At 33.1% G+C, this 20492-nt stretch overlaps 2 protein-coding genes across 3 annotated transcripts; both read left to right on the top strand.

Moving 5' to 3' along the window:
• The first annotated feature begins 5761 nt into the window (after positions 1-5761).
• LOC107035989 (60S ribosomal protein L35a) lies at positions 5762-9638 on the top strand. 2 transcript variants are annotated; one of them, XM_015253664.2, is made up of 4 exons: positions 5762-5810; positions 6920-7188; positions 9332-9490; positions 9565-9638. In XM_015253664.2, exons 2-4 carry the CDS (start codon positions 6922-6924, stop codon positions 9586-9588), a joined length of 450 nt encoding a protein of 149 aa, XP_015109150.1. In that variant the 5' UTR covers positions 5762-5810; positions 6920-6921; the 3' UTR covers positions 9589-9638. The 2 variants fall into 2 exon arrangements, with proteins under 2 accessions (XP_015109150.1, XP_015109151.1); XM_015253665.2 differs by lacking the exon at positions 5762-5810 and adding an exon at positions 5811-5834.
• An 835-nt stretch (positions 9639-10473) lies between these two features.
• LOC107036002 (SPRY domain-containing protein 7) lies at positions 10474-16812 on the top strand. Its single transcript, XM_015253681.2, has 4 exons — positions 10474-10860; positions 14228-14505; positions 14595-14697; positions 16495-16812. Exons 1-4 carry the CDS (start codon positions 10755-10757, stop codon positions 16590-16592), a joined length of 585 nt encoding a protein of 194 aa, XP_015109167.1. The 5' UTR covers positions 10474-10754; the 3' UTR covers positions 16593-16812.
• Positions 16813-20492: the final 3680 nt, after the last annotated feature.

Here is a 20492-nt window from a genome sequence, read left to right as displayed (position 1 = left end):
CACTATTGGTCAGTTTTTAATGAATATCTCGGAACCTAAAGGAGATAGCAATTTTTTTCTAATAGCCTTTCTCTAGAGCGAATTGAGCGCTACGAAAAAAGCTTTAATGAAAATTTCTCAAAGATCGCTATTTCTCTTACAAGTAAGAGAAATAGTCTCGTCTTGTAAGTCGACTGAAACCGATTTACCGCTTCACTACTGAATTAGTACTATTGAGTTCGATGTGTATAAAATTTGTATAAAATTTTGTATCGATCAATTCAATACATCCTGGTATAGAACAATTCATCCAAAAATCTTTTTTTCCTAGAAAAGTCTGGGGGCTTATTCTCGCCTTGATTTCAATTTTTTTTAAAGTGAATTGGGAGTTCTTTCGTTGGGCATCATGTCATGTACTGTAATTTCAGGTGAGGATTTTAAGAACTGTTTCTATCAGAAAAACTAAATCTTTGAAGAATGTAAGCCCTGAAATTTAAACGTCGCTTCACGATTTACCATGCAACGTTTGAAGTTCAGAGAATCGTAACTCTTGTGTATTTTTCCAACCGTGAATAATTGTCGAGTGAAATCTCAGTGATTGGGGTGGTCTTGGGAATTACAGCCCGCCCGGATATTTTTTCTTCCTCATTTGTTGTTTGGGAAATGTGAGATTTATGGATTTCTGAAAGATACTTGCACGGGATCTAGAACAACAGGGGTAGGCCTTTGTCCGTGGATTAAGCCCACAATAGGGGCTACAGGCTGCTTCCAATTCTCTACTCCCTTATCGCGAGGAATTTCAGATAGATTTGTACCAAATCCTGCGAGTTTGATGAACATGAATGAATCTATATAATCCATAAATTTCTTTGGAAAAAGACAATGGAGAGAATTGTTTATTGGAACTTTTTTGAAAATAATGTAATCCCAACCACGATAATGAAATAAGAAAATGAACTAATGAAGAGATTAGATTATTATCAGATTATTAACAGTTATCGTAATATTGAAGAATCGGAAAATTGATGGACATTCCTACTTTTCAGTGGGAGTGAGACGGAAATTTCACAACTTGGTTGAATTTTTTATGGAAGATGAAAATTCAGAACCAAAATGCCATGAATTTTCAATTTTTCCCTGAATTTTCCAGATTTTTCCGAATTTTCGTTGAATAATTGAACTGAAAAATCGAGTATTTTATCGATTTTCTGATAATTCAAAGAGAAAATCAATGGAATATTTGACCCCAGTCTGGACTATCCATTTTTATCAGTAAGAAAAAATGTTCTGGTTATTCATATTGAGAATAATCCCGGTTCCCCTCCTACCTCATCCAAATCCCATCCAATTATTTCCTATGACGTCACAAATATGTGGAACGCTATATAAATTTCCGTTTTTAATGTAATTTAATGAAAAATCGAGTATTTTATTGATTTTCTGCAAATTCGATGAAAAAATTAATGGAATATTTGATTTCGCAATGACAAGATTTCCTGAAATTTCAGTGAAAATTAAACATGAAACAAAACTCCGGGATTTAACACGGAAAATTCAGAAGAAAATTTTTAAGAATATTCGCTATCGTGTCAAATCAGTTTTTTCATCACGCTGTGACGAAAAGTGAACTTTTCGGCACGCTCCGCGTGCCTCAAAGTCCTATTTCCGCCACATTGTGATGAAAAATATTGTTCGTAACTCGTGAAAAAATGTTTTTTGCACTCGTTACGAAATATACTATTTCAATCCGAACAAATTCTTTTGTCTTTACTAATTGCGGGAGAATGCAGGGAAAGTTGGGACATGATTCTAACGTGCAGCAGGAAGCCGGAAGTAATGATTGAGCATTCTGCAAGGGTATGTACCGCACCGCATTTTTTCCGATTTTTTAAATTTCACTATAGTAAAGCCTCAGAAAAATTTGAAAAAATTTGACTTGTCATTTTGAAGTGTTTAGAAGCCCTATCAATAAAAATATCCGCCAAAAATATCATAAGCAGTTAGATTTTCACATTTTTATTCCGAAACTCCGGGTCGTGTATCGTGTTTAATGCGAATTTGCAGAAAAACATGGCTACTTTGAGCTTGAATATATAATTAAGGGTACCACTGAACATAAAGAATCTCGTGGGACTTCTTCAATATGATCTAGATCACTCTTGATTTTTTCCGATTTTTCTTAGATCTTTCAAATTTATCATTATGTCGATTGATGCACTGGAAAAAATAATTATCTTTGCCAAATATTCATTTAGTTGAAGAAGTATTTATTTTTTCAATACCATATTTCTCCAGTCGAGTCATTCCCAGGCAATCCTCATTAGGTTTCAATTATGTCAATTATAATGTTCTAGAAAATGATCATGTCGGTTATGATCTTGAGTGAACTCCCTCAATAAGTATCAACATTACCGACGGCGGTGGCTGTGTGGTTAGAGTCCCGGGTAGAAATCACGCCGCTCGAGCTCGGCTCGGAACCCGTATCCCAGCTAGAAATACGCCACTCCGCCCCAGCTTGGGATAAACTCCACGCGCGTCACATGTACCCGAGGTTGAGCTGCGTCACGCGCTCACAGCGTTAGACTATTACGCGAAACGCTTCGCCGGGCTTTAGTTGAATGGCCACTGCTCAACCTCAGGTTCATCTCCAATTACTCAATCCCAGTATACTTAACCTCAATAATGATTTGACAGGTCCGATGGCATCGTGATTTGAGCGAAAAAACAATCGAATAAATGTGAAGATGGCATGCTTTTTCAGATGAACAATCACAAGCTCATCAGAAATAACGTGATATTAACTAATCGAATGGGATTAATCTGAAAATACAAGGTAGAACAATTCACTGAAACGTAGTCAAAACTTTCTTTTTTCTCGCGAATACAACAAACAAAATCAAGAAAAATAATCACTTGAAAAACGTTAACGAACCTTTATTATTAATTATCAACGCTACAGGAGAGGATATTCTTCATTTTTCGATAGGCCTACGAGTTCTAAGAATATTCTACGATTTATTAGGGAAATGTTGAATACAGGTATGCCAAAATAACACGCATGAAAAAATTCAACAGAAAAACCTAGCGCTTTCTATTAAATTTCTATTGGAATTCTATGAGAATTCTCTGGAAGTTCTATTAGAATTCTATTCGTTTCTTGCGCCGATTCTATAGGAGATTATGCAACTTCATAGAGTCTTTTTGTTAAGGTAAAATTTGGTGCAAGAAAGTAAATAGGTTTTTATGTTCCTATAGATTTTCTTAGGCGTAAGATTTCTAAGTTTTTTCCGCTCGGTTTTTCTTCTTTTCTTTTAATCAAATGCAGGAACAAAACTTGGAAAATTCATGCCCAATAGTTTCTGTGGAAGAAATCCTAACAGAATAAATTATCTAGAAAAATCAATGGATTTTTTTCTACAAACAAATATCTATTAAAAATGCAGGGAAAAGTTGCATAATTTCCAATGGAATTGACGCAAAAAAAATATAATTTTTCAATAGAATTGCAATAAAACTTGAATAGAATTCTCATAGAGCTCCAATAGAAATTCAATAGGAATTCTTAGAGAAAGTGCCAGGTTTTATATTCGATGACAGAGGGAAAAATCAGTAAATTTCAAATTTTATAGAAAGTTCAGTGGAATTCCATTTTTTTTTATAGTAAGAAGACAAGGATTTTCCAAAGTATTCAAATTTTAAATCGATATTCTACAAATGCATAAATATCATTCTATTCCACCCTCCACTCGAAACGACACGACTCAATTGGAGCTGAGTTCTAAGCGTTGAGCCACAGCTCAAACTCAAGTGCCGGGTTATGCCGTCTGATGAGCGTTCGACTGTGAGCCGGTATGGAGCGGCGTGTCGCGGCGTGAACTCGGGTCAAGCGGCAAGCCGAGGCTGAGCTCGCGCTCACCCGAGTTGCGGCTGAATCCCCGGTTGAATTTCTACCCGGGGTGTGGGACTGGCATGCGGGAGAACCGGGTTCGATTCCCGGCTGGGGGGGGGGGGAAATTTGTGACATTCTAAATCTCACGGTTTCATTGTCGAGCGGGAGTCTCGCAAGAGACGACTGTACCTGGGCAGGTTTTTCCCTCAAATGAGGTTTTCCCTTGTCCTTCGGCGAATGCGGTACAGGGAGTTGGGGAGTGAAAAGGGAACAAATCGTAAAGACGCGAAAGGGTATACAAGAAGAAAAAATTTTTAAAAAAAGTATCAACATTAAAAAATTAATCGAAATTCTTTCCTCTAGAAAATAACAAATTTAGGAAAAATGAATAATCATTAGAGGAGTTCATCCAAGGTCATGTGCAACATAGTCATCCTTTAGAGCAACATGATTGTTGTAATTGAAAGCCAATCAGGCTCGTCTAGGGATGACACCATTGAAGAAATACAATTTTGAAAAAATAAAAACTTCTGTCAAGTAAATGAATATTTGACAAAAATTTGTTTCTCAGTGTGCTAGTACGCCGCGGCGCTTACGGCGCGACCAATGGAGTGCTCAAGTATATCCATAAGAACCGGTTTTTATTAAGATTGTCCCTATTTTTTTCGTAGATAATGATTTTTAATAGTCCTCAGCTATAGAAAAAATATGCTAACTAGCTGTATTACAGTCTAGGACGTAATAAATAATTAAATGCGGGCTTCTAACACGCGAGGCATAGGCCAAACGGGGACTATAGGTTATATGATTCAAAAACATTAATTAACCAATAATTTCTCATTTGATTCAAACAGTTATTGTTGCCTGCATCAGCAATACATGGGAATAGAAAAACTCAATAACTTAAGAGAATGCAATAAATTAAATTATTTCGAATTTTTTCAAAAAATCCGTAGGGACTAACTTTTTTTTGGGTCCGTCTGTCTTAGAATATACCTTAAGCTACCAATTTGAGTTGATTACTTAAAAATGAAATAGACAACATGCACCCAATATACAGACAGAGAAATTTTTTATAAAAATTATCCTACCGTTCTATAAAAGTGTATCATGAGTCATCGATTCCTCATTTCTGTCCCGAAATTTAGTAAAAATTAATATATGGTGATCAAATTTTATTCTACGTTAGAGAAATTTTATCCTGACGCATAATAAATTTTACCCTTCCAGTCCAATAATTTTTATATAGATAACAATGAAAATTCTAGAACGTTTGTTAAATTTTACCCTACCGATACAGTAATTTTTACTCTATCGGCACGGTTATTTTTATTTTCATCAGGATAAAATTTCTCTAACGTAGAATAAAATTTGATCATCATATATTAATTTTTACTAAATTTCGGGATAGAAATGGGGAAACGATGACTCATGATACATTTTTATAGAACGGTAGGATAATTTTTATCAAAAATTTCTATCCCTGTATAGCAGGTTAGCAGGTTATATGGGAATTAAGGGGAGGTTCATCCCCGAAACAAAAAATTTGTCGCTTTTCGAGGAATCATTTCCAAGAGTACTATGTTTCGCTTAATTTGTCTTCATGAATCCGATTTTGTAGTTTTTTTCGACCGCTTAAAATTAGAGATTAAAATTCTTTGCAACCGACGATTCAATCTTTAAAATAATCCCCAACGTATGAATTTTCGAAATAAAAATACTTTTGTAATGAATTCCCTTACCTTTTTCTGTCGAAGAATTCCATGACTAGTGTCACTCCGGATATTCAAAGCACCCGCCGCATGCAGTAGCGCCAGGTAATCAGCTGGAACTACGACGACGTTCCCTGTCGATAAGAAGAATCGAGTGGTTTTTCGGAGGGATCTGTCATATCAACCTCGCCTACTGTTTCCTGTCTCTTTTTACTCGTGCTATACATCCGGTACGTTTCTCCCCGTGGCTTTCTGTAATAAATTATTAAAAATATCCATTATCCTAAGGTTTATCGAAAAAATACTCGTTGTTATTCATAAAGTGCATCTCAAAGTTCAATTAGTAAATAATTGTGAGGGTGATTTCTGTGCATTTCATGTTGATTTAATTGGATTACGAGAGTGATGTTTAGTGTGGTTAAGGAGCCGCTGTTGACACCTCAATTAATTGCTAAAAAATATTAGAATAAAAATAATAACCGAAGTGCACGAGAATGTGACGTTTACTTTATTCATTGTTGAAACTTTAAATTTTAATTTTTTTATTCACAATTTAATTTTCACCTCGGGAAATGAGTTCGTTTAACCTAACCTCAAACCCAGATCATCTTTGTTATCGTGAAAATTGATGAAAAGGAATCACCCTGCAATTCATTGAAACCTCTGAAGAAATCCTAGAAATCGTTCAACAGTGAAATGATCAAACTTGTCAATTCGACTTCTCTTTGATCTGAATGTTCTTCGTGAATATCTCAACATCCATACACCGTCCAAATTTTCACGAAAATTTTTCTCATAGCTCTCATTATCCAGTGAAAAAATTACTCTACTTTCCTCAGACCAAAAAAAAATTAAAAATTCAATGACTTCGGACAATCGATTGATTGATAGATTGCTTGATTGTTTCGTTATACTATTTTACTACGCTGAGAAAAAAAAACGAATATCTGAAACATATTTACTAAAAAGAAGTAATTTTCCTCCTATCGCTTAATTCTCCCAGAAACGAGACCAAGAAAGGTCTCGTGCTTTAGACTATTCTTGTATTCAAGTACGATTTTGTCGCAAATGAACTCACTCAAATTCACCTAGAAGAATCGTCAATCTTCAAGGATTGATTGTTTTCACGATTTTTTTTTGGACTTCCAACGTATTGATATGTAATATATTCATGATGTAATGCGGAATGATAGTGATAAATGAGATTTAAGCCATTAAAAATGATTTACTTCTCTCAAATAAATATGGTCTACATATTAAAAAACTTTTCTCTCAGTGTATGGAGCCTTTAATAACGTGGCCCAACTCATAATCGATTTTTTATCATATTTTTATCCAGAAATGGCAGACTCGGCTGCAGCACCAAAGGCGAAAGCCAAGGCTCCCAAGGAGAAGAAGGCTCCAAAGGAGAAACCTAGTGAGCCAGCACCCCTCAAGAAGAGGCCCTTCAAGAGACACGGACGTCTATACGCAAAGGCCATTTTCACTGGTTACAAAAGAGGTCTTCGTAATCAACACGAGCACACTGCTCTCCTCAAAGTCGAGGGAGCCAGATCTAAAGGAGACTCTGACTTCTACGTTGGCAAACGTTGTGTTTACGTGTACAAGGTAATTCAGCGTGAAAATAATTCATGACTTAGTCCAATAGTGAAATTATGAACAAATGTCTTGGAATTGGAGGAAAATTTTGGAATTTTATTTCAGATTTTTTTTCGAAACTCAAACTTGGAGACAGCTCATTAGGTTTCACATTTAGTGAAGTTATTTTTCTGATAATTTATTCCGTTCTATAAAATTGTGAATAAATTTTGTGGTGTGATGTAAGGCATACGTTAAAGAAGTATAAATATAACTCCAATTTTGAAGATTAAAATCTGAAATAAATTCTAACCGAAGTTAATATGAATAGAAACATTCTGGTTGAGTTTGTGCTCAATCAGAAATTTTATGAGAAAATAATGATTTTAAGACTGGAAAGAAGATTAAAATCTATATAAAATCTTGAAAAATCAGAAAAAAATTAAAATCCTGTGCCCATTATGAAAATTATTGTCAGTGTCAATTTTTTTTGTAAAAAAAGCGTGGGCAATATCTTGAATCTATGAAACATTCTATGACACATCAATAAGCGAATCATAATTGTCAAATAATTTAGATCAAAGGAAAATAGGAGAATTCTACTTTCTTAATATTGCGTTTACTAAGGTTTTCTTCGAATAAAGTTGATTAGAATTGATAGCTATAATTATGAGATTACCTCCCATTTTTGACGTTAAGGATAGGAGAATCTTAATGGGATATAATGAAAATGATGACCGATTTTTGCACGTTGAATAAATAATATTAATATTCAGATACAAAATTTTCACACACTGGGCAATCGGAATTTCACATTGTATAATTCAAACTTGTGAAAGTTCGACGCATTGTATGCAATTCAACGAGTATAATTTAAGGTAATTATGGCGGGGTGGCCAGTTAGGAAGTGAGACAGAGCAGAATCTATTGTTCTCTCGCAGGAAACCAATTGTTGAAAAAAAAAAACTATATTTCAATTACAAATTTTCACTCTACTTCGACCATTTTTGTGTTCGAAATATTTTTTTAATAACTCTTCTATTTTTTCACACATATTTCAACCTTCTTTTATTTTTCTAGCTTGTCTTTTGGATAATTGGAAAATGATTAATATGAAAATAAAAAGTGGCACTGATTCACTCAGCTGTTGTCCCTTCCCATAGCGAAATGTATCATCACAACTCCATTCGTATTTGCCGCGATTAGCCCTCTACGATTTCGAACTTCAACGTTGTCGCTATTCCAAGTTGCGCACGCAGAATTTCTATTTTTCATGAGTTTTTCAATTATCCCTTCTAAACAATTCTCCTAGGCCACTTGGATTATTTTCTTTACGTCCCTCTATGAAAGCTCCACCCAAGTGCGAAATTTCAGGAAAATAGTAACTTTTTCCTATTTTTAATTAATATTTTTTTAAATTCCCATAAGAGTCCGTGTTGGACTACATTTTTTAGAAAAATTCGTGCATTTCACCCATTTCCCTAGGCTATCTGGGATTTTGCATAGGGGTTTGGAAAAAATCAAAGAATGTATTTAAAAAATCATCAATTTCGTGACTTTTTTTCGACTTCCCCTGACTGCGCCATAAATACGTAAAACATGAAATTCAAGAAAAACTGAATTCGCCAATCTCGGCTCAAGTTTTCTGGATTTTTGATTTTTTTAAATTGGATATACTTGAATCATACATGTTGCAGCGCGCACGATAAATTGAACATTCACAAGTTTGAATGCACAATGAGGAATGTACATTACACAATGTAAGTGGTGCGTTCAATGGCAGTTGAGTAAGATTCAATATGTATATCCTGTGATTAGAATGGGAAGATAACAATTTCTGTGATAATGTCTTAATCCAAATCATTAAATGTGTCAAAAAATAAAATAATATATTACTATTTCATTGTATGTAATAGGTAATTTTATCGAGAACATGATGTGTCAGTGCAAAAGTATGTGATAGAATTTCAAACCCAAATATCTTGACAGTGGAGAAGAAACTAGTGAAATTTAGTTTGAAATTTTTTTGGCAACTGGACCTCATAAGAAAATACATTCGGATTTTCGTATATTGAAATTATTTTTTATGATTCACATCTTTCCATTATTTTGTGAACGAATTTTGTGTTATATAATTAATGGTTCAATATTAATGAGGCTTTAATTGTTACAGGCAAAGAACAAGACTCCAGTTCCCGGAAAGACCACAAAGAAAACTAAAGTAAGGGCAATTTGGGGTAAAGTGACACGTCCACATGGCACCAGTGGATCTGTTCGTGCTAAATTCAAGAGGAATTTACCTGCCAAGGCTATGGGTCATCGTATCAGAATTGTAAGTATTCATTATTTTCCGTCACAAATCCATAGCATCATTTCAATTTCTAATAATTGTTTTGTCTTTTTCAGATGTTGTTCCCCAGCCGAGTGTAAAATTAACTTGTACGCATTAAACAAAAAATAATAAAAAACCATTTTGGGTACTTTGGCATTTTTTCTTTTTTTTTTTTTTTAAATAAAGACCACATGATTTCACATTTTTGTTGATGAATGGAATTGTAATGCAGAACTTGGAAGAAATTTTTTGCATGAAATTTTCGTAGGAAATTCTACTAGAAAAAAAAATTCTGGCATTTTATTGTAGAACTAGGGGAGAGTAGGGTAAAATGGACACTAGAATTTTTTAAAATTATTCATAACTCAAAAACAAATGTAATAATAGAGCTCAGTTTAGGCTCATCACAAAGGGAAAGAATTGTTCTTTGTATTGAACAAAAAATTATTAAATTTCATCAACATTTCAACCCGTCACTAATATTTTTAAAAAAGTCAAAAGTGTCCATTTTACCCCAACCTCCCCCCTACTTTTTGGTCAGATTAACATATTTTACTAGGATATCGATATTGATTGAAGCAATTATAGAATTATCTCGGGCCGGGCTGATTTCAGGATAAAATCTCAAAAGATCGTTTTTGTAGAGATTTTTTTTTTCAAAATTTCCCCTCTTTCTTTATCGCAATAATTCCAATTTTTCTCGAGGTGAAAAATGCTCCCCTTTTAAAAATAATTTGAGGTTAGGTAACGTGTTAAATTTTCTATAGTGTAGAAATCCTTCTACACTCATTGTCAAATAACCTCAAAGTCTCATAAAAAATGTCTTGAATTACTCCTGCATTGATTAAATTTTTTGAATCAAGAAAAAAATAGGATGCTGTTTCTTTTCTTACTAGGACAAATCATAAATCAAGGATGATCTTGCTCCGATTCAATTGTCCACTCATAGAGTATCGATTAACTGTCAGCGTGTAGACGCCATTTTCCGATTGTTCTCCCCCTGTCCCTTCACATTTTCTGCGTGAGCAGAACAGAAAACAGTCGTCGACAGCTCCAGTTTTTCATGTTAACTCGAAATGCTGGAGGTGTTTCTCATTTGCAAGTACAAAATCACGGTGCATATCACGTCAATTCATCCTCCCTCCGACAATAATAAATCAGTAGATAGGAATTATAATATCTAATTATGTGGTGCTGATTGTCAAGTGTCTTAACTCGTTCCCTTTAATTTTAATTAACTTGAGTTCAGTATTTATTATCTAGGATGATGTTTTGTTGTCTGAGAAGTTGCTTTAATGGGCTAGGGTTTGCTGGGGCCCAAACCAGTCAGAAGGAGCCCAATCCCATCAATCTGGATACCTCTCACATGGGTAAAGGCATTTGTTTACATTTCTTATCTACGAATTTGACGATTTTCTAATTTAGCCTGCAGTGAGAGAAAAAAATATTTTCTCAAATAAGTCTTGTTTGAACCAAAAAAAACACAAGTTGAAAATTACCAAAAAAATTAAATCTCGTGCTATTTGAAGACTGTCCTGATGTGAAAAATTCTTGTGGCAAAAATGGATTTAGTTGTTCACAATCATATTATACTCTGCACAATCAAGAAATGTCATTTCTAGCGCTACTTTCTGTTATTCGAGACTCTCATACGTATTTTCTTTCCCGAAAAATGTTCGTTTTAGGCGAAACAAGGAACGGTAGTTCTTCACTTCGTCTATTCTATAATCAGACATTTTTTTTTTTATTGGTAAGTATGAACCGTAATCAGACATAAGAAATGAATTCTTGAACGCATCATTAGTCCAATATTTCTATCGAAATGAGTGTGAAGATGTGATGTTCTAAATTAGACATCAGAGGGTAAAACCTTCAGCATTAGAATTCACTCATATTAATCATAATAACTACTATTTTTTAATAAGTAATCGTCCATAAATGTGAAAAGTTCCCTGTTTCTACGCTCGCTCACTTGTCCCCGTGCACGTTTGACACTTGTCCCTATCCTCGTCTCGTGATTTGAGTTATATGGAAAGGTTATATCCAACTAATAACATTGTAAGCATCCTATTTTGCGATGGAACAATATTAAGAAATATTTCGAGGCACAAATTTATATTTCAATTGGACAGTCCAACTTTTTAAATGATTTTTTCATTCGTTTAGTCCGTTAGCAGTTGTCGTAGGATCAATACCTTTTTCATTGTAACTATTCTTTTAACTGCCGATGGTTCAGTGAAATATTAAGATATTACATAATTTATGCATTTTTATTGAATTTTAATAAACTATTTGAAATCCCAGTCAAGGGATTTTTAATCCCATTTTACTATTATGACGGAGATATCAACATTTTTTAATTAAGAATGGGATATCAAAATTTTGGGCTTAAGAATGGGATTTTTCTCTCTTATTCTTCACAAATAAATCACTGTTCATTAGTGTCGAAAACTTTCCTTATTAACTAAAATAATAACTCCAATTTTATTTCACTCTTAATAGATTCTTGGGGGTGTTAAAATGATTAAAATGTGATGGCTCGCGACATCTGAACGAGCATAGGTACATTTACCTTAATAATCTTGTAACTAGTCAAAATATTGTTTTAATAAATTTCCCTCGGAGATATTTTTATATGAAAAAGCACCGTCTCGTGTGAATGATCCACCACTTGAGCCAAATATTCCACTCAAATTAAACAATTTAGTTTTTAGTCATTTTTAGCTTACGATTTTTTGGGTTCCAACAAGACTTGTATGAGAACTTGTTCGTTTTTCTCTCAGTGTGGAAGTAATGTAGCGTGACATGAAACGTCAAGATATGTGGATGCCTCCGCAACTTCCATTTAAACGCATCTTAAGGGTGCCAAGTGAATTTGAAAAAAGATTCAAAAAAATTTGTTTCCTTCCCTCCATCATTGGAGAAATATGTATTCATCCATCCGACGAAATTTCAAACCTGCAACCGGAACTAGACATCGAGAAAATGAATGCGGAAAATCCTCTATTTCGCGTGACGACCTCGAGAAAGCATGGGATCAAATGGGTACGGCGGGTTGAAATATCTCTCTTATTCACCCCGGTACCCCATTTTTTTTGTCGNGATGTCAATTTTCAAGGTCATCGTCAAATTCACTTGGCACCCTTAAATAGTTTCTTCGGTCTTCTGTAGCGACGTCATTTTTCACCCTATCAGGGTTGTGTTGGACTTGGAATTTGCGGAATTTTATTAATATTATCGGAGTATACGTAACTCCATATCGATAAATGGGCCCTGTTTATGTGGACGGCCACATATGATTTTTTTAGTAAATGTCTGTGTATGCTTGTGTACAATTTTTTAGAATTTATTCTAAATCTTCATTTAAAAAAGTAAACTTACAGTTAAAAACCTGAAATTGAGTCCTACAATTGGTATTGTTTGGATGCACTTATGGGCCAAATTTCAGCTCAATCAGTCAATCGGTTTTTTAAATACAGTAATTTTTCAAAAATTGATTTTTTTATACCAGAATATTCCATATGATGATTTCTGTCGAACGTCATAACTGACATTTTCTATTTTGTGAGAATACACGAAAACTCAAAAAATAGTGATAAGACGGATTTTAGCTCCAGTGATATTACAAGATGGAATTTTGGATGGGTGAAATAGGATGAATAGCTTAGGAGATATTCAACGTTTAGTGAAAAAGTAAACTGTTTTCCTGAACATATCTAAAACTACGGGTCGGATTTCAATTTTTCTCCTTTTCAAAATACTCTTCTTACTGTCTTTATGGAGATCAATCACAATATGAATACCCTTCCATACAACGTTTTCGATATATTGCAGTTATTTCGAATTTTCTTGCTTCCGAATGGAAACTTAATGATCGATGGATTTTGTGATTCTCTAATTTTACTTGGAAACGACTTACGATGTCATTAAAGATTGCGATATGATGTTGTTAGGAAATGTCTCTTTGTCCGTCCATATGTAATATGCAAAACTCGGGGAAATTTTTTCTAAATCTTCCCGAAAAAGGAATAAAGTGATAGCTAAAAATCTGAAATTTTGGCCCATAATTGGTATTGTTTAGGGACATTTCTCTGCCAAATTTCAGCTCAATCAGTCCATCAATTTTTAAGATACCACAATATTGTTGTTTTCGAAAATTATCATCGAAAAAATGAAAAGCATAGGAAGACTAATAACCCATGGATTGCTGATTCCACATTCAGAAAAAGAAATATTTTTGCCAAACATTCATTTACTTGAGAAAAGCATTTATTTTTTCGAAATTATATTTCTACTTTCGGGTCATTCCCAGGCGAGCCTGATTACATTTCAATTATGACAATCATGTTGCTCTAGAGGATGACTATGTTGCACATGACCTTGGATGAACTCCCCCCAATGATTATTCATTTTCCCTAAATTTCTCATTTTCCAGAGGAAAAAATTTCAACTCATTTTTTAATATTGATAATCATTGAGGGAGTTTACTCAAGATCATATCTAACATGATCATCCTCTAGAGCAATATAATTGTCGTAATTGAAACCTAATGAGGACTGCCTGGGAATGACTCGACTGAAGAAATACAGTATCGAAAAATGAAGAAATACTTCTCTTAAGTAAATGGATATTTGGCAAAAATATTTTTTTCCTCAGTGTGTTCTCGATGTATCTACAGAATGAATGATTGAAAAACATTTGAGGCATTTTTTACATATATTCTCACTCTTTCGACAGGTCACGAGGTAGTAATTGTTATGAACGGCCTAAGAGCTTGTGGACAGGGCTGTGCCCTCACAAATGTACCTTTAGTACAAAGTAAAAGTTATTTTGAAGTTAAAATACGACAAGATGGAGTTTGGGCAGTGGGTTTGGCCACAAGAACGACTGATTTGAATACATCGACGGGTGGAAATGACGCTGAAAGTTGGGCCTTGAATTCTACGGGCATTATTCGACATAATAAGGAGGAAGTACATAAAGTGCAAACGCTTGCCCAGGAGGGAGACATTATTGTAAATTGTTCAATTATAGTGTCAATTTATTGTGTTTTAGGGGTAAATTTTCAATTTTGAATGATTAATTTCTTTAATTCTTGTTTCAGGGAATCTCCTTCGATCATATAGAACTCAATTTTTATGTTAATGGGAAACCTCTGGAAGCACCTGTCATGGGCATTAAGGGAACAGTTTATCCTGCTTTATATGGTATACAATCATGTTGAGTATATAGGGTAAACAGGCCAATTTCTGAAGGGGAGTTAGTTTCTGGACAATTTCAACTTGCATTGAATATTCCATAAATAAAATGAAAATTGCATTGATTATTTCACCTTTCAATAATATTACTCGTGTGTAATCATGTCATCAACTATTTTTTCTATTGATCGACATTTAATAAATAAAAAAAAATATCGCCCAGTCGTCCAGAAATTAGAGGTTCGGCAGCATTCAACTATTTCTCTATTTTCATTATTCTTTGTTTTGTTATTTTCATAATAAATATATATATCAAATAAATAATTTCTTTAATTAAATTGCTAATTAAAACATTCTTGAAGGTATGAAAGCCATCATACCCCATTTAAGTGATTCTCTTACTTTAGATCCTATCACGAAACTCGAATATCCCTTAACCGTCCAGTAATTAGCCTGTTCGCCCTAATTAAGCGGGATAGTTATGGAATGGTTTATGCTAAACGTAAAATCTTGCGCAACGGTTTCAAAAACTGAAAATTATCAAGAAAACGATAGGTTTGAGAAGAAACTGTCAAAAGTTCTATTCTATAAGAGCAGATCCACGCCAAATTAGCAGGACCAAAAAGGCGATGCGAGGGATTTTCGTGTCAATTTTGTGTTCTGAGACGATGGCGATTAGTCAAAAATTTGGAAAAAGAACAATTGAGAAATATGGATAATTGAGAGAATTATGATTTTTCGAAAATTGCTAGTTTTTGTCCAAAAAAATTTTTTTCTTCCAAATTGGCACACCTAAAGAACATGAAAAACCTTTCAAAATCAGACGTCATACATAACATTTTCTTCAGTTTGACGGGGTTTATACGAGAAAACGTTTTTTTAAATTGTTAATTACTCAAAAATCTAATTTTTTGAAAATCTGAAATTTTCACCAAAAATTGTCAATAAAATGTCAAGAAATTTGGCGCCAATTAGATTTTTTCTATCGTCGTAGTTCAGCGGTTGTTAAGTTTTTCATTGAGATAAGTATTGAAAATGATCGAAAATCGCGACTATTCATGCAATTACCGCCCAAACAAGTGAATGTTGAATTAAATATTAGCAAATGGTGGAAGTTAAATTCATTATATCTTCTACTATTCTTCAGTATGATTTTTTGAGTAAAAAATTATTTCTCCAATTCAGTAGCGAAGCGGTAAACCGGGTTAAGTCGATTTTTACTACTGGTCAGTTTTTGACGAATATCTCAGAACCTAAGAGAGATAGAAAAATTTTTGTCATTACCTTTTTTGTAGAGCCAATTGGGGGTTATAAATAAGGTCATGGGAAAAATTTTCTATCTCTCTTAGATTCCGAGATATTCATCAAAAACTCGCCAAGAGTCAAAATCGATTTAACCCGGTTTACCGCTTCGCTACTGAATTATACAATAGAAATACCCTTTTCAAAGAGCTTTCATTTGTTGGTAATCGAAAATGTACTTGAATTCACTCATGTTTAATGATTCGATTGAATATTCACTCATTTGGGGGATAATTGCATGAATAATAGTGGTTTTCGGTTATTTTCAAAAATCGCCAGCATCGACTTTTTTGGTCTGTTAATTTATCGTGGATCTGCTCATAAATGAAAGAACAATGATCTCGAGAACGAAGAGTTATTGTAGCTAAGAAATCTCCCTACAAATATGGTCTCTTGATTTCCCTCTAGAAACATTCAATACCGAGATCATTCTGAAATTAAGCAGATATATAAATATCAATACATATGAACTAAAATAATGTAACTATTTTGAATTTATTCCAGTGGACGAAGGGGCGATTCTCGATTTAATACCCCAGGAATTCGCTCACACACCCCCCGGTGGCTTCGAGAAAATCATGGTCGAACAATCTCTACTTTAATATTATTTATCCTTAATCAATTTTACGTGATATCTCATTCCCAGTTAATTGATTACTTATTTAATTGTGGTGGAAAAAACTTTTCCAAGAATTTTGTCAATTGCGTTTCCCTTAATATTAAATGACTGTACAAATTCAGATAATAACAATAAGAGAAGGAAGAAAGTGTGAAATGTAATGTCCAAATTGTCACAAATAAACTATAACTATTTAATCAAAATATTTTACTCATTAATATCTATAATTAAAAAAGTAGGAAATGGATCTTGTATTCCATATAGTATAGTTATTTTTGCTAATAAATTAATAACATAGCTTTTGAATGGTTATTTTGCACATCATTTCCTTCTATCATGTATCTCTATATTATAAAAATTCGAATCGAATTCTGGTGATGAAAATTTGGTACTCGAAATTAAGATTCCAAAATTAAGGGTCAGAATAAAGGTCATGGGGGTCATTATTAGGGTCATGGGGGTTAGCAGGAGACGTAGCCCTCTAGTAATTCATTGGTAATAGAAAAAATTCATTTATACATACTTGAATGAGTTTGAAACATCACATTTGAAGAAACCATCAGAAAGCTCACTTTCAGGGAAATTCATGAAAAATTCTAAATTTTCAACAATCAGTATAAAAATCAACTCAACCGACATGACTTTCGTAATCATCTTTCAACTCTGACTTACTGGAATTAAAACAAACATTTTAAGCCATCATTCAATCAATTCAGAACATTTTTTTAGTTATCGTGGGACAACCAATTTTCGGAAAAGTTCGAAAAATAAAAAAAAAATCGATGAATTAAATTTTAATCAATCGCGATTGATAGGGCTCAACAATACCCCAATGATTACATTTGAAAAAAAAGATTCATTTTCATCCATTCATTCAAAAAATCAAAAACTTAAATTTGAACGATTACAAAGCAAAAATAAGTTACAGGTTATATCTTATTCATTAATACTTACAATTAAAAATGAATTAGTCCACAACTTTTCAAATTTTATTAAAACCCTTACATAAGTGATGGCATTTATAATGAATCAAACCCAATGTATAAAGTGTATAATACAATAACTACGTGTTCCATGGGTTTTTTTTCCTTCTAATCAATATAATGATTCAATCTATCATCTAAACGTGTATACACAATTTATATGTGATTTGCAGTGATATAATGCCGTACAGTTGTAATTATTAATCTTCTCTTAAATCACAAATGCCTACTCATTATATACACGGGCTTAAGCGAGAAATTTATAGTGGCATTTTAGGCCTATGGTTTTACAATTATTACGGGAAAGTTTAACGCCATGGCTCGCTTTATTATTTCGTCCCCCTGACTGCAGGTTTATCTTGTTTCTTTCGTTGACAGTTTTTAATCATTCACATGTTAATCTTTGTAAAAATTTCTATTACACATTAAAGCTAAAAATTCTTACATTCTTTTTATATGTATTATTTTTGTTGTCGTCAGCATGAAAAATATGCGAACAATTACATCAGGTTCACATTTATTTTCTCCAATGAATTAATATAATTACTCAAATAATCAACAATTCTTACTTGTATACAATAAACGTCATTTCAACATTTGTATTTTTTTTTCATTTTTTTACTTTTTGAAACATTCAAGAGATTTTTAGTACTGACAAACCCGATTTTTAGTGATTGACGATGATTAGAAAAATTCATTAAAAAATGATTTCCACATCAATGAGCGCTTGGATACGTCTTTTCATTACAAAATTCAATGATTTATTGTATGGCGTCGATACATAGCAATTATTTGTGCTGCTTTTGGCATTTTCAACAAATGCTCAACGTAAAGCTAACGTTAAAATGATGATAATTCTATCTTCTTTGGTCTTTAAGATTATTATTATGACATTATTCACCCTTACCCCAGTTCTTTAAAATAATATTATCAATATTATTGTTCGATTGGCATTGAGATATTTATTTCTTATGGTAGAAAAAAACAGCTATTTTTTGTTGTTGATCAATTCAATAGTTCAGTAAAACGTGACACATCAATTATTCCGATATGTCGTTGAAAATTCTATTATCTCATGAACAAATCACTTTACCACAACATCTCGAGGCTTTTTTTTACCAAGTTTTTGTCGACAACAAAAACATTTCTTTCAGTATTTTCTCAGTCCATTTACTCTCGAGATAATTAAATAACTAATAAAAATGTCGTAATTGATCTATTACGTTTTACCACATGGCTGAAGAACTAAAATACTCAAGTGTACAATGAAAAAAAATCTACAGACGAAGTACCCTCGCATGATTATTGGTAACGCGAGAAACACTAATTTGGCAATCTGTAACTCAGATTGATAATTTGTTTAAAAAATGTTCAACAATTCTTCATCATTAATTCTAGTTATTTATATTACTTCTGGATTTTTTTTTCAGATGACTTGATGGCATGAGATTATAATTGTGGTAACCCATTGAGTCTTATTGCACATAACATGTTCATTCTCTTACAGAACTATATAAATGTCTATATATATATATTTGTTTTTCTCCATTTAAACTCTACCAACGGTAATTAACTCTGAATTCAATCAAAGGACTTTCACTTTTATTTGATTTGCAATGAAGCATGTTATTGTTTGTTAAATTTTTCTCTTCGTTAGGATGGGTGGGCGATATACTATGATTACGGCTAGTCCGTAAGCGTAATTTCACCTACTTTTTTATAATCATGTTTAATGTATTCACACTACCTAAGCTGAAATAAAATCAATGCACAACACTTGCAGGTGTTTTTTTTCTTTATCGCCAATTAAAATTATTCATTTGCAAAAAGGACGTTTTAAATTACTATCACCGTTACAACATTATTTTTCGTTTCAATGTTTGAATTCTGCAATGAAGTGGTTGAACTTGCAAGAAATTTCACATTTTTCTCGTTGTCTTCTGCATACCACTTCACCACTGACTTCATCCATTTATTTATTGAATACCATTAATGTTTGTTAAACGTATACGTCTGTTTGAATATTTCGCCATAATTATGGCTTCATAATAAAATTATTCCCATTGAATAAAACAATGAAAAGCCTTCATCCAATTAAACACGAGTTGGCCACTTAAACAATTACGTTTGTTCTAATCAGTATGACCTTGCAAAGTAAGACCTCGAAAAATAAATGCACCTTGATTATTTTAAAGAACTCTTAATTCCTGGATCATTAAAAAACTTGATAAAAAACCACATGTACAATGCAAGGTTTTAAACTTTCAATGCAAATTTTATCATTTCTTTCAGATATTTTTAAACGTGCCTATTCCAGGTACTTCCTGTCCGGGAATTCATGGTGAATACTAATATATCAGATCCTTCGAAAATCTCAGTATCATGCATATGTATCATGCATTCCTATTAGAGAAAGAAATTTTACTTTTACATTACAATCGATTTCTATGAACAAAGAAAAAAATTATTATAAAAAAAATACAATTCACGTTACAATTTTTTTTTTCATAAAAAATTTACATGTTTCACATGATTCGCTGCCGTCAATCAATCTTTCATTAATACCCTTGGCAGTTATCAATAATTTTTAATTCTAATTTAATACTAAACACAAAAAATCTTAATGAAAAACAATTTGAGATATATAAAAATTTGTATAACTCACATTAAACTGCTGTTTCAATGCAGTAGAAAAAAAGGATATGTCGTTACTTCGAATATGTGTTGTTGTGTTCGTTGGACAGCATCGTTCCATTTTCATCGTATTACAATGATTTATTTTCTCTACTTTTGTGCTCTAAACTCGACATCGGATCTGTCCGTGACAAGCTCGACATTCTTATAAAATCGAGACACGCGGCAGCGTATCGACCAAGGAAAATTTTTGACTCCGACTGTCC

Source organism: Diachasma alloeum, unplaced genomic scaffold (genome assembly GCF_001412515.2).
Source record: "Diachasma alloeum isolate Michigan unplaced genomic scaffold, Dall2.0 Dall_scaffold_00203, whole genome shotgun sequence".
NCBI classification, from domain to species: Eukaryota; Metazoa; Arthropoda; class Insecta; order Hymenoptera; family Braconidae; genus Diachasma; species Diachasma alloeum.
The sequence above is the reverse complement of the archived record's forward strand: the minus strand, read 5'-3'. Positions and strand labels throughout refer to the sequence as shown.